Below are 15,725 nucleotides of genomic sequence, written 5' to 3'. Positions count from 1 at the left end.
GGAAACAGAACATAGATGGGTTTTCCATGAGTGCTTGTGCTTTAAAGAGTGTGTTTATTTTAATGGTGGAATATCTTAGTGTGATTTACATTTTTAAGCTCTGAATTTTAATTTGGCACAAGAGGTCTAGTGGCCATTTCACTGTGCCTTGAAAGTTTTGCAGTAGTTGAAACTAAAATTTCCACATGTAATAAATATGTCTGCAAATTTCAACCATGTCAATCTTTCAAAACACATACACACATGCAAGCACACACACACACACTCCAAGTGTGAAATCATAAGTTTATTGATAATACATCTGTGAAAATGGATTTAAAAATTTACAGCCACAGAAAAGTCTATTGGCCCCATAGATTTGCACTGAACTTGCCCAGATTAGGCACGGCTTCTTTTATTAGTCTGAAAGAAGAATAGAAATATTTGCATTGATGTGTTCTGGCAAAACCAACAGGAAAAATTAAGTTATTTGATGTCCCTATTTAACATAGTATTAAATTATTATTTTATCAGCAAACCAATTTTTTAAGACATAGATGGGCACATTCTCTGTGTTTTTGTTTCTATCCTGACCTTTTTTCCCTTCCTCTCTTATTTCTTTTTATGGATTTCTTCAGTTTTTTCTTTACTCTCAACTTAAAGCTTACCCTTTTCTCCTACGCATATACACTCAGTAATATGCATAATTTCTGCACCCCATCTTTTTTTTCCTAGTGGTAAACTTTCCCAGGAAGAGGCCTAGAAAAATAATGGAAAGGCATCCAGGAGAAGGTGAGGGTAGATGTGGGGGAAGGTAGACCAGCACCTCTCTGCCTCATGCTTTCTCCAGGGGCCAATTTTCTTGGCTTCTCGCGGATGTGATGTGGTGGGTAGGAGAGGTGATGCTCAGAGAATCAGGGCTTCAAGTACTCCCTATCTGCTGTCAATTTCTTTTTATTTATTTTTTATTGTTAAATCATAGCTGTGTACATTAATGCGATCATGGGGCACCATACACTGGTTTTATAGACCGTTTGACACATTTTCATCACACTGGTTAACATAGCCTTCCTGGCATTTTCTTAGTTATTGTGTTAAGACATTTACATTCTACATTTACTAAGTTTCACATGTACCCTTGTAAGATGCACCGCAGGTGTAATCCCACCAATTTCCCTCCCTCTGCCCATCCTCCCCTTATCCCTCCCCCCTCGCTCTTCCTTCCCCATATTCTTAGGTTATAACTGGGTTATAGCTTTCATATGAAAGCCATAAATTAGTTTCATAGTAAGGCTGAGTACATTGGATACTTTTTCTTCCATTCCTGAGATTCTTTACTAAGAAAAATATGTTCCAGCTCCATCCATGTAAACATGAAAGAGGTAAAGTCTCCATCTTTCTTTAAGGCTGCATAATATTCCATGGTGGACATATACCACAGTTTATTAATCCATTCGTGGATCGATGAACACTTGGGCTTTTTCCATGACTTAGCAATTCTGAATTGAGCTGCAATAAACATTCTGGTACAAATATCTTTGTTATGATGTGATTTTTTGGTCTTCTGGGTATATACCTAGTAGAGAAATTATAGGATTGAATGGCAGGTCTATTTTTAGATCTCTAAGTGTTCTCCAAACATCTTTCCAAAAGGAATGTATTAATTGGCATTCCCACCAGCAGTGTAGAAGTGTTCCCTTTTCTCCACATCCACGCCAACATTTCTGGTCTTGGGATTTGTGATATGGGCTAGTCTTACTGGAGTTAGATGATATCTCAAAGTAGTTTTGATTTGCATTTCTCTGATGATTAAAGATGATGAGCATTTTTTCATATGTCTGTAGGCCGTGCGCCTGTCTTCTTCAGAGAAGTTTCTCTTCAAGTCCCTTGCCCAGCCTGCGATGGGATCACTTCTTCTTTTCTTGCTTATATGTTTGAGTTCTCTGTGAATTCTGGTTATTAAACCTTTGTTGGAGACCTAACCTGCAAATATCTTCTCCCATTCTGAGGGCTGTTTCCTTGCTTTACTTACTGTGTTCTTGGCTGTGCAGAAGCTTTTTAGTTTGATCAGGTCCCACTAGTGTATTTTTGAAGCTGCTTCAATTGCCCGGGGGGTCCTCCTCATAAAATACTCGCCCAGACCAATTTCTTCAAGGGTTTTCCCTACACTCTCCTCTAGTACTTTTATAGTTTCATGTCTTAAGTTTAAATCTTTAATCCAGTGAGAGTCTATCTTAGTTAATGGTGAAAAGTGTGGGTCCAGTTTCCATCTTCTACAGGTTGCCAGCCAGTTCACCCAGCACCATTTGTTAAATAGGGAATCTTCTCCCCACTGAATATTTTTAATTGGCTTATCAAAGGTCAAATAACAGTAAGTAGCTGGGTTAATCTCTTGGTTCTCTATTCTGTTCCAGACATCTACTTCTCTGTTTTTGTACCAGTACCATGCTGTTTTGATCTATCTGATCAGGATGAGCCAATTGTTTTCCAAACCCTTTGGCCACAGCTCAAAAGAAGGATATGAGACTTTTGTTTCTGAATAAAGTAGCAATAATGGCAGGGGCAGCATTGGGCCCCATAAAATATTTTTCATGATTTGCCTGAGTTTCATTTAAAAGTTATTCTACGAAAATCCTTTCTTATACATAAAAGCAATAAGGCTATCTGCATTTACATGCCTAAATTCTGTTGCATGAGTTCATGAATTTTTTCTAACATAAACCCTGAGACCATAGCCAAGATTTATTTTCTTTTTACTTAATTGTCCTATGTAATTGAATTACATGTTGACTACGTGGATTCCAAAATGGCAACAGGGATGCATACTTTACAAAGTTTATGTTTAGATATTGGCCTTAATAATTATGTGAATTAAATGACAGTGATGGATTCTAATTTTTTAATTTGCCACTTAACGTTATTTATCATTTAAAATCACCAAGAAGGTCTTTATACAAGACCTGCACCAATAATATAAATCCTCTTAAAATCTTGACTAAGTAACTGAGAGAATGCCAGGAAGGCTATGTTAACCAGTGTGATGAAAGTGTGTCAAACAGTCTGTGAAGCTAGTGAATGATGCTCCATGATCATATCAATGTACACAGCTATGATTTAAAAAATAAATAAATAAATAAATAAATAAATAAATAAAATAAAAAATCTTGAATAACTCTGATTTAATTCTACAGGTATGTAACAGAATTTGTAAACCTAGGCAATTTTTCAGCTCTTCACACTTTCAGAGTCTTGAGAGCTTTGAAAACTATTTCTGTAATTCCGGGTAAGAAGTGATTGGTGTAAAGCTCAGGCTCCTTGAACCTACAGCTCTTTCTTTGTATCCTGTCATTGTGTTTGTGTGTGAACTCCTTATTACAGATATGTGACAGAGTTTGTGGACCTGGGCAATGTCTCAGCGTTGAGAACATTCAGAGTTCTTCGAGCTTTGAAAACAATTTCGGTCATTCCAGGTGAGAACTAGGTTAAACACCCACGCTGACAACTCTCATGTTTTCTCAGCATCAGCCTATTTGCTTCATGTTGAGCATTACAGAAAATCAGGGACCATAAGATTAGGTGTTTCACAGGAAATGATTCTAATTATCCGAACATAACTTTTATCAGCCTTGGAGTTTAACAGTCTCTTATGTGAGACACTGTAAGTTGCAGTATCTTAGAAATACTATCTTTTTTTCATCATATTTGTTTGACCAATACTTGTTCTCTGTTGAATGCATCAATCTGTGATTTCTTATTCATTATAGCCATTGCTCCATTGATGACTATGTACAATAGAAATCTCGCGAGTCTTTTGCTAGCAAAAGATGAATAAGATAATAAAGAATAGCATGAGTTTGCATGTAGTATTAAACCTCAAACCACCTTCAGCCTTGTAAATAAACTTTTCCAACTTATAAACAGAAATGTCTAAATATATGTTAAGGTAATTTGTTATAAAAATAACAACTGACCCTAATGAAAGTGTGGGACAAGTTTCCATAGCAAAAACAAAAAAGGCAAGACCCTTTCCTTAATATGGGCTTCCTGAGGACCATGAACCTCCCATTATTTCCTCTTAACATAATGGGAGATGGATCTTTATTTCATTGTTTACTTCACTGCGTTATGGATTCATCTCCATAAGTTCTTCAGTCTTCCATAAAGTATTGCTCTTCCACTAGCATTGAAAATACTTTAGACTTATGCATGCATCTATGTTTTCAAAAGAATTACGTGAAGCTTTTATTATTTCCCATGTGTTAAGACTTCATAGTAATAGGATTCTTTCTTTCAGGCCTGAAGACCATTGTGGGGGCCCTGATCCAGTCAGTGAAGAAGCTCTCTGATGTCATGATCCTGACTGTGTTCTGTCTGAGCGTGTTTGCGCTAATTGGGCTGCAGCTGTTCATGGGCAACTTGCGGAATAAATGTGTCCAGTGGCCTCCCACCAATGCTTCGCTGGAAGAACATAGTATAGAGAATAATGTAACTGTGGATTACAATGGCACACTTGTAAATGAAACTGTCATTACGTTTGACTGGAAATCATACATTCAAGATTCAAGTAAGAACTATTGTTACATGTATTTATTCTTTTCATTACTGATATGCCTTCTGTCTGGGCTTGAGAAAAATTAGTATGATCATGTAACAAATTACATAATCGAACTATTTTTAAAATATTTTAAATTACATTGTACTTGTCATTTATTTTCCCTGGATTTTAAATAATAGATTATTTATATTTCTGAAGCTAATTTTAAAGAAGGATTTTATTAAACAGCTTATCAATGGTGTGCACATACATATAATTATTCTATTAATAATTATTTTGACTCCTAAATGGTACTTTTTATGGCATCCTTATTTGGAAGGCTAAAGAATTCAGCTAGAAAGACTGTGCCTAGGATCACAGTTGCTGTTCATTCTTCCTGTGGCAATTGAAAAAATCGAAGGAGATAAAATATGTGAAAGACCTTTGTAAATTCTAAAGTACTATGCAAATGTATCTGATTAAACATTAATTACACAATGTCTTTTATGCATTGGAAACTCTATAGACATTGGAGAAAACAGTGGTGATAATACCTGGCTTCAGGATGGCATAATTAATAGATTATTTTCTTACTTCATAGACAGCAAGTGAGACCTAAAACTAAATTTTTTTTTTTTTTTTTTGTGGTTTTTTGGCCAGGGCTGGGTTTGAACCCGCCACCTCCGGCATATGGGACCGGCGCCCTACTCCTTGAGCAACAGGCGCCGCCCTAAAACTAAATATTATTCTTGTATTTGAAAGGTAGTAGTATGTCGAAGAGAAGAAAAATTACAATCAATGAAGCTGTAGGAGACAGTAGTATAATATGTTAGATGACTTACTAAAGTTATGGGAATCAGTTCATCTTTATTTCAAGACTTTTACACAAAATAGTTGAATATTTAAATGGTCCATTCTAGAAGGTTGTAAAAATAGTGAGTCTACACTTTCTCTTTTTAAAATGAAAATAAAAAGTAAGTAAAGTTTTCTCTGTCTTTAATTTTAGAATCCACCAGTAGCAATATTTGAAAAGCAAGGAAAATCAAACATGATTTATGAGTTAAGAACATGTCATTGTAAGGAAAAATATTAAATATTTGAAACTCAGATTCCAATGGCTGGGTGTGGTGGCTCATGCCTGTAATCTTAGCACTCTGGGAGGCTGAAGCTGGTGGATTGCCTGAGCTCAATGGTTCGATACCAGCCTGATCAAGAGCGAGATCCCATCTCTTAAAATAGCCAGGAGTTGTGGCAGGCACCTGTAGTCCCATGTACTCAAGAGGAAGAGGCAAGAGAATCATTTGAGCCCATGAGTTTGAGTTTGCTGTGAGCTACGACATCACAGCACTCTAATGAGGGTGACAAACTGAGACTCTATCTCAAAAAACAAAACTGAGACTCTATCTCAACAAAACAAAACAAAACAAATAAACAAGAAAGCCCCTCAGATTCCAGATGTGCTTGAATATAGCGATATCATTTTTGTTATTTTAAGGTGATGAGTAATAATTTGGAAAAAAATAGAAGAAAGCTTCAGTGAACAAGTAGGATTCGTCACAGAAAGTTATTGGTTAATACTAAGTTAATACTTAAAGTAATGATAACATAATTTAAAAAATAACAAAGACCTAATCAGTGTCTCCCTATAGTTACAGATCTGGGAAATACTTTGTGTTGGTACAAATTGACACTTTCGTGATATTCAGTGATAAGTTAACAAATAATTTGTAAATAGTTGTAAAACTCCAGATTAAGAAAAATTCTTTAATTAAGAAAAATAAGTGTCAGAGCAATACATGAATGTCTTCATTCATTCTTTAGGATGCCAGTAAGTCCACTTCTGCCACCAACTCCCTAAAATCTGTTGCTAGTTTGATTTTGTATCTCAGATTAAGACAATAACTATAAAAACGTCACTTAAGGTTTATTCTCTTTAGTGGACATTTATTGGGCTCCATTTTCAATGTATTCAAAGTAAAGAAAAGCAAAGAATATCTGAGGTTATTTCCAGTTCTAAAAATCTATGACTCTTATCATTTTCCCTAGTAAAGCATCAGTTATTGAAAAAAGATTAATTAACTAATTTTGTTTTCTTTTGCTATGCAAAAGCTTTTTAGTTTAATTAAGTACCATTTATCTGTTTTTGTATTTATTGCACTTGCTTTTGAGGTCTTAGTCATAAATTCCTTGCATAGGTCAACATCCAGAAGAGGGTTTTTTATGTTTTCTGCTAGAATTTTTATTGTTTCAAGTATTACATTTACATTTTAATCCATTCTTGATTTAATTTTTGTATATTGTGAAATATAGGGATCAAGTTTCATTCTTCTATATATGGCTATCCTGTTTTTCCAGAATCATTTATAGTGTGTTCTTTCCTCAGTGTTATGTTTTTTTCTGCTGTGTTGAAGATCAGTTAATTGTTAGGTATGTGGCTTTATTCTAGGTTCTCTATTCTGTTCCATTGATCTATGTGTATAGCTTTGTGCCAGTACCATGCTGATTCGGTTGCCATTGTCTTGCAGTCAGATAAGATGCTTCCAGTGTTATTCTTTTTGATTAAGATTTCTTTGAGAATTTTGGTTGTTTTTTTAGTTCTATATGAATTTAAAATTTTTGTCTAATTCTGTAAACAATGACATTGGTATTTTGCATTGGATCTAAAGATTGCTTTGGAAAGCATAGTCATTTTAACAATATTGATTCTTCCAATTTGTGAGTGTGAAATATTATTTTATCCATTTATGTCAGTTAAAATTTCTTCTATCAGGGCGGCGCCTGTGGCTCAAAGGGGTAGGGTGCCGGCCCCATATGCCAGAGGTGGTGGGTTCAAATCCGGCCCCAGCCAAAAACTGCAAAAAAAAATAATAATAATAATAATAACCTGGTGTTTATATAACAATAAACATCTATTTAAAAAAAATTTGTTCTATCAATGACTTATAATTCTCTTTGCAGAGATCTTTCACTTCCTTGGTTAATTTTTTCCCTACATATCTTACTTTTGTGAAGCTATTGCAAACAAGACTAAGCTTTTATTTTGATTCTCTTGGTAGTTGTTGGTATATAGAAATGTTATTGATTTCTATACATTGACATTATAACCTGAAACACTGCTGAATTTATATCCAATCTAGGAGTCTTTTGGAGGAGCCCTTAGGGTTTTCTAGGTATAAGATCACGTCCTCAGTGAATAGAGATTTGACTACCTCTTTTCTAATTTTGACACCCTCTATTTCTCTGTCTTGCCCGATGGCTGTGGCTAGGACTTACAGTAATAGGTTGAGGAGCAGTGGTTAAAGTGGGCATCTTTGCTAATAAGAATGTGTTTCAAAGCAAATATTGAATGTACTCAACACTAATAATAAACCAGTAGGTGATCAAATACATGCCCACACAGGAGAAAAACTCAATTCTATTCAAGTTGTGGGGAGGGAGACTGAAAGAGGTGGGGGAGGGGAGGAGGGGAGGGCTTTGGTGTGCTCCCATTTAATGGACACAATGTAAGGGTATTGGCATACGTTTTGGGTGTGGGACACAACTTCAAGGGCGACTCTACTTAACATATGCAAATATTGTACCATAGTTATTTGTAGCCTCACATAAACATGAAATAAATAAAAAAAAAAAACTAATTATTAAAAATAGAGTGGGCATCTTTGTCTTATTCCAGTTCTCAGCAGGTATGCTTTTAATTTTCCTCATTCAATGTGATGTTGGCTGTGGGTGTGCTATATATGGCTTTTATTGTTTCGAGGCATGTTTCCTCTATATCAAATGTTTTTGAGGGATTTTATTATGAAAGAAAGCTGAATTTTATCAAATGCATTTTTTCCATTTACTGAGATGATAATATGGTTTTTGCTGGTAATTATATGGTCATATTCATTAATTTGTATATGTAGAACCACTATTGAATCTCTGGCATAAAACCTACTTGATCATGGTGAATTATCCTTTCTATGTGATGGATTCAGTTTCTTGGTATTTTGTTGAGGACTTTTGCATTTATAAGGACTTTTGCATCTAGCAAATAACTAACCAGGCCCATAAGGACTTGTGCATAAGAGATACATTTTCTTGAGGACTTTGTTGAGGACTTTTGCATAAGAGATACTGATCTGTAGCTTTCCTGTTGTTGTTGTTGCTTCCTTTTCTGGCTTTAGTATCAGAATACTGGCTTCATAGAATGAGTGAGGGAGGATTCTCAATCTTTTGGAACAGTTTCAGTAGGTTGGCAGCAGTCCTTTGTACAGCTGGTAGACTTCACCTGTGTTTGGCTACACATCCACACAGTTCTGATTTTTATTTGTTGGAAGATTTTTTTATTATTGATTCTATCTTGTTACTTATTATTGTGGTCTATTCAGGAGTTCCATTTCTTCCTGGTTCAATCTCAGAAGGTTATATGTTTTTAGGGATTCATCCATTTCCTCTAGGTTTTCTAGTTTGTGAAAATAATGTTGCCCATAATAATCTGTAATTATCTTGTGTATCCATTATAACTTCCCCTTTTTCATTTTTGAATGTGTTGATTCAGATGTTTTCTTGTTTAGTTTAGCTGTGGCCTTAACAATTTTATTAATCTTTTTGAAGAACCAGTTTTTCATTTTGTTGATTTTTATTTTTGGGGGGGGGGTCTCTATTTCAGCTGGTTTGCTCTTATCTTTATTATTTCTTTTCTTTTGCTAACTCTGGCTTTGGTTTATTCTTGTTTTTCTAGTTCCTTGAGTGGAGTGTTAAGTTGCTAATTTGTGATCTTTCTACTTTTTTCAAGTAGGCATTTAATGCTATAAAATTCCCTCTCAGCACTGCTTTCACTGTATTCCACAGGTTTTCATTTGTTATATTTTCATTCCTTTCAACTTTTTTATTTCTGTCTTTATTTCTTCATTTATATAGAATTATTAAGAGCCTGGTGTTTGATTTCTGTGTATTTGCAGAGTTTCTGAAGTTTAACAAAGAGTTTTACTCTAGTGTCATCTGAGAAGATATTTGATATAATTTAATTTTTTTTAATTTAAGATTTATTTTATTGCCTAAAATGTGGTCTATCATTTAGAATGTTCCATGTATTGATGAAAAAATGTATATTCTGTAGTTGCTGGGTGTAATGTCCTGTAACCATCAGTTAAGTCTATTTGGTGTAATGTCAAATTTAAGTTCAGTGTTTCCTTGTTGCTTTCCTATCTTATTGATGTCTGAGTATGCTGCTAAAATCCCCCACTAATATAATGTTGCTATCTATCTCTTTCTGTAAGTCTAATAATAGTTGGAGTTCCAATTTTGGGTGCATAAATATTCAGAATCATTATATCTACTTGCTGAATTGATCTCTTTATCATTATATAATGACCTTCTTTGTATTTTGTTTTTATCGTTTTTGAGTTAAACTTTGTTTTATCTGATATAACCATAACTATTCCTGCTCACTTTGGTTTCTGTTTGCATGGAGTATCTTTTCCCACCCCCTTACTTTCAGTCTGTACATATCTTTATGCTAAGGTGAATTTCTTATAAACAGCGTATAACTGGCTCATGTTCCCCTAACGCCCACTTTAGCCAATGTATATTTTTTAAAGTGAAGCATTAAATCTATTTATGTTCACATTTAATAGTAATATGTGAGGTTTTGTAGTTGTTATACTTTAGTGTATTGCTAGTTGTTTTATAAATTCTTTCTTTTTCTCTTTTGGTCTTTGTTATTTTCTGAAATTCTGTTGTGTTTCCATTTATTCCTTTGTCTTCCTCCTTTGTGCGATTGCTTTCTTAGACCTTTGAGTTTTATATCTTTGTGTGTTTCTGTGATGATGAATGTTGATTTTTTTGTTTCCATATTTAAGGCATTTTTGAGCATTTCCTATAGGGTTTAGCTAGTGGGGATGAATTCTCTCAGTGTTTGCTTGTCAAGGAGAGACTTTATTTTTCCTTCATTTGTGAAGCTTATTCTAGAAGTATATAAAATTATTTTATTTTATTTTATGTCTTTATGAAATCATAAAGAGGTAGATCATGTATACATTAATGCATTTATGGGGTACAATGTGCTGATTTCATATACAGTTTGGAAGTATATAAGGTTCTTGACTAGTAGTTTTTTTCTTTAAGCACTTTGAAAATCACATCTCATTCTTTGTTGGCCTGGCCTATGAGATTTATGTTGAGAGGTCCACTATTATCCTGTTCCAGATTCCTTCATAAGTGACTAGATGCTTTTTTCCTGCTAAATTTAAAATTCTTTCTTTCACTGTGACTTTAGTTATTCTGATTATATTATGTCTTGGGAAGTCCCTTTTCAGTTTATTTGCTTAGGAATCATTGGACCACCTATTTCTGCATGTCTGTCTTAATAGTCCTGGGAAGTTTTTACTGATTATTTATGGAAATAGGCTTTTGAAACTTTTTGATCTCTCTTCTGCCTCTCCCCGCCCTGGGAATACTGATAATTCATAACTTCAGTTGCTTTATGTAGTCCCAGATGTCACAAAGGCTTTGCTTATTCCTTTTGATTCTTTTTTCCCTTATTTTTCTCTGCCTGGATTATTTCAAATGGGCTGTTTTCAAGTTCTAAGATATTTTCTTCTCTTTGGTATAATTTATTTTTGAAGATTTTGTTTTCGTATTTTCTTTGGTGAATCTTTGAGCTCCAGAATTTCTGTATGGTTTTATTAAAGATATCTATCCCCTTGGTAAATTTTGCATTCATATCCTGAATTGATTTTCTGATAATTTTGTATTTTTTCCAGATTTTTCTTGAATCTCATTTAACTTCTTTAGAATCAACATTTCAAACCAGTAAAGAATCAGAATTCTTTATCTGACATATTTTGAAATTCTTTCAATGGATATCCATTGCTGGACAATTGTTGTGGTCCTCTGATGGTGTCATATTTCTCCTCCTCCTCCTCCTCCTTTTTTTTCTCCTTCTCCTTCTTCTTCTTTCTTTCTGTTATCCTGGAAAGAGTGGCCTGGCATCATCATAGGTCACAGCAACCTCAAACCCTTGGCTCAAGGGTCTGTGTCAGCCTCCCCAGTAACTGAGACTACAGGTGCTTGCTACCATGCACAGCTAATTTTTTCTATTTTTAGTAGAGATCAGGTCTCTTTTTTTGCTCAGGCTGGTCTTGTATTTCTGAGCTTAAGCAATCCACCCTCATTGACCTCCTAGATTGATAGAATTATAGGCCTGGTGGTGTAATATTTCCTTGATTATTTACATTTCCTGTGTCCTTCTATTGATGTATGATGTAGTAGTCACTTGTTCTAGTTTTTAAAATTGACTTCAAAGGGGAAAAATATTCTTATGAAGGTGTGTATATGTTCTTGGTTAACCAGGACACTTTGGCTTTGATTGAGGTGCTTACACTAGTGTGACTTTGGTATAATTTCTTGGACAGTACACAGTGTCTGTGGTAAATGTAATTTCCTTGGTGTGTTACAGCACAATTATTAGTTGAGGCTGTGGTCACATTTTGCTGGGGACTTGAACACCAGCTGAGCCAGTCTTTGGACACTCATGGTGGAAGCGGTGAACTAAATATGACTGATTTTAGGCTTCAGAGCAGCTTACACTGGCAGCAGTGCTACCGTGTCCTAGGGGACCAATTCTTGGGCCTTTTGGTGGCTTGCTCAGATCTAGTAGGTAGAGCAATGGAACTGGTTATGAGGTAGAGAATTAAGTTCACAAACTCATCTTTTAAAAAGTGCTACATACCTCATTGCTGAATATGCATATAGTCACCTTCAAAGTTCACCCCTAGGGAAGCTGTGCACTAATGCCAGCATTTAGTCCACCCTTCAAAGCAATTTTGGAACTCTTTCTCTGGAATGGCCATCAGAGAAGAGCTATCACTAAATGAGGTCTGACAGTTCCCAAACTAATTCTAGAAAACATACTAAATCTAAAATAATTACTATAAATAACCCCTGCTTTACTATTTCAGATTTTTTAATTTTGTTTTAGTTGATATGATTTATGCTTCTACTGATGTAAATTGCCTATATTATATTCTGAAAGTTGATATAATAATAATATAGGTTATATTTAATTATTAAAAATGCATAAATATGTTAAAAGTATAGGAGAGACAACTGAAGAATATTTTATTCTTTTATTTTGAAGTATATGGCTGCTTTAAGAAAGTAAAGAATTTCTTTTCATTTCTATTTTTACTGAAGGAAATTTATTTTTTATGAGAATGATGGAAAAATACTGATACCATTTAAAAAGTTTATGTTAGTACCTGTGACTATCACTAATTTTACATGCATAATGAAAGACTTTGCACTGTTAAGTATCCACTACCCTTTTAATATAATATCAAGTATTTGGAGAAAGAAGAGGCAAATAATTGTGCCTTTGAATGAATTATATATTTCCAGTTACTTAATAAACCTTAAAGTAGGATCTGATTTTCTATTCTCATTTTAGTATTTTTAACGATGCAAATGTTCATCATATTACTTTCTTTTTCTCAAACAGGATACCATTATTTCCTGGAGGGTTTTCCAGATGCACTACTATGTGGAAATAGCTCTGATGCAGGGTAAGCCACTAATTAGCACACGCTTATGTATTTGTGTGTACATATACACATAGGCATGTTTTTTCTCTCTTTTTGTATAAATGGAAGATTACAGCCAACTAATTTCATTCACATTAATCTGCTATACTTAAGCTTTTTTGGTAAAGTGTGAGATTATGTAAATATTGAGTAAGTTTTTTTGTTTTATGAAAGAGTAGATAATACTTTTAATTGTAATGCTATTTCCCTTAAATACATATATTGGACAATGAATAAACACAGAAGACTTCATAGAAGTGAAATTGAAGTGGAGATGTTGAAATAACAATTATCAAGAGATAATAGTCTTGTAAAATATTATTAGAAATTCTGTACCATATTTGAATGATGATGCCAAGTGACTAATAAAACAATATTCAATCAAAGTTGGGAAATAGCAAATCTGTTTGCCAGACAATGTTACAAATATGAAGTGCTACCAGAATAAAAACACAGTAGAATATCTTGTAATACTTTCTTTCACCTCATTTATAGCCAATGTCCAGAAGGATATATGTGTGTGAAAGCTGGTAGAAATCCTAATTATGGCTACACAAGCTTTGATACCTTCAGTTGGGCTTTTTTGTCCTTGTTTCGACTAATGACTCAGGACTTCTGGGAAAATCTTTATCAACTGGTGAGAACCTAAAGAGCCACACACTGCATTTAAGTAGAAGTATCTGAGAAAGTTGACCTATGAAATCCAAACCATAGCACAACGTAGTGGAAAGAGCAGGCTTGAAGTCGGGAGACTTGAGTGGGACACTAACTATAACACATGTTGAACAAAGCGATGTCAATGATAGCAATTCTCTCCCATTTCCCATCGGCTCAAAATCTATTTATTTTCTTTCTTAGGCACAGACTCTCCTAAACAGAAGTCATATTATCCCCTCAGCCTTATGTACCCCCACCCATATTATCCTTCATATGGGAGATGATGAAATGAAAAAGCAGATGTAAAAGGATAACTTTGTTCTCTTCCTCTTTCAAGGGGGTGTCCAGGGTATTTTACTGACTCTGTGAATGCAAAAATCCCTCTTAGAGATCAGAGTATGAATGCTTAAGTTAGGGGACAAGGAAGAAGCTGATGTCTAATATATATACACACAGTCAAAAAGGTAGGGCGTGCTGTAACCAACATAATTACTATCTACATCAGAGATTGGCAAGCCACACTAATAAGGTAAAAGTTCAAGCCACCAGTTAGTGAAATAATATTGAAAAATAATTCTGATATCCTTGTTTCTAGACACTACGTGCTGCTGGGAAAACCTACATGATATTTTTCGTGCTGGTCATTTTCTTGGGCTCATTCTACCTAATAAATCTGATCCTGGCTGTGGTGGCCATGGCCTATGAGGAGCAGAACCAGGCCACCATGGAGGAGGCAGAACAGAAAGAGGCTGAATTTCAGCAGATGCTCGAACAGCTTAAAAAGCAACAGGAGGCAGCTCAGGTAAATTCTCCAAATCTAAATTTTTTACTTTGATGGAGAGAAAGTAAGAGTCCAAGTTGTTTGACAGTTCCTATGGGTAGCTGGCAGTATGAGGAATTATGAAAGATTTTTATACTGTGATCATCTACTTAATTACATTTACTTTATTTTGTTTAATTTTTCTAGGGTGTTTGCATTATTAAACAATTGGATTTTCATGTTATTTTAATTATCTCAAGATTATCAGAATAAAAGAGAAAATGTGATTTGTGTTTCTCATCATACCTAAGAAACTTTTACTAAATGAGTATACTGGCATTAGGAGAAAATCTTATGGAAATCACCATTTCTTAGAAAAAAATAATTCTTAATTATTATAAAAAGATGCTCATCTAGTTCTTAAAAACAGTCTTCACTTTTGTTTAACCAAAAACATGTTGGTCTTTAATGCAATCACTTAATTGCCTCCATGAGGAAGTAAACACATAGTATACTGTTCTCAGATATAGCAGTATATCTATATCTTACAGATATAGAAACATTACCAAACTTACAGATATCAGGGAATCTGAGAAGGATATCTTGTTCTAATAGTGAGATGTCAGTGCTCACAGTACAATCCATTATAAAATGCCTCTTTTATCACTCTCTCACCTTTCTGCTCAGCATACAAACTCATTGTCTTTACTAACCATGCTTTAGGAATATTAATTTGTATGTAAGAATTCTGTTATTCTTGGTCTTAGCCAAAAGGCCGAGAAGTGATTGTTATTCTTGGAACAATGATAATAATCAAAACGTGCCTACTTCGTACCAGTACAAGCTGTGATCAAAAAGCATTGTTTTATTCCAGGACAACGTAGCCTGCAAGAATCAGTGCTGAGGTGAAGATTGTGTAGACAATTTTAGGAGAATGAGACATCTTGTCTTGCTTAGCAGACATTCTTCTGGATAGAGTGTTGGGGAGGAGTTGAGAAAGGAATTTTGTAACCATCTGTAAATTTGATTAATAACATTTGAGGCTATTGGACAAGCCGATTTCTATAACACCTCTGCTTTTAGATATGAGGGATATGACCTCAAGTTAACACATCAGTTTTTCTTCCATGCTCCATTTTCTTTTTCAGAGAAAATGAGATAACATTAATTAAATACTAATTTTTAGAGTACACTAAATCCCCCAAAGTCATATAAATTTATGGTCTTGTTG

At 34.5% G+C, this 15,725-nt stretch overlaps 1 protein-coding gene across 1 annotated transcript in view; it reads left to right on the top strand.

Annotated features, from left to right (window-relative positions):
* The window catches only part of LOC128590490 (sodium channel protein type 1 subunit alpha), a 136,196-nt gene that overhangs the window by 67,480 nt on the left and 52,991 nt on the right, over nucleotides 1–15,725 (top strand). Inside the window, exons 6-10 of the mRNA XM_053597810.1 lie at nucleotides 3,358–3,449; nucleotides 4,274–4,543; nucleotides 12,996–13,059; nucleotides 13,573–13,714; nucleotides 14,330–14,536. Of these exons, the coding sequence (XP_053453785.1) occupies nucleotides 3,358–3,449; nucleotides 4,274–4,543; nucleotides 12,996–13,059; nucleotides 13,573–13,714; nucleotides 14,330–14,536 (775 nt within the window). The remainder of the gene's footprint in view (nucleotides 1–3,357; nucleotides 3,450–4,273; nucleotides 4,544–12,995; nucleotides 13,060–13,572; nucleotides 13,715–14,329; nucleotides 14,537–15,725) is intronic.

The sequence above is a fragment of the Nycticebus coucang genome, chromosome 7 (genome assembly GCF_027406575.1).
Source record: "Nycticebus coucang isolate mNycCou1 chromosome 7, mNycCou1.pri, whole genome shotgun sequence".
NCBI lineage: Eukaryota > Metazoa > Chordata > Mammalia > Primates > Lorisidae > Nycticebus > Nycticebus coucang.
Note: the sequence above shows the minus strand (reverse complement) of the source record. Positions and strands in the feature narration are given on the sequence as shown.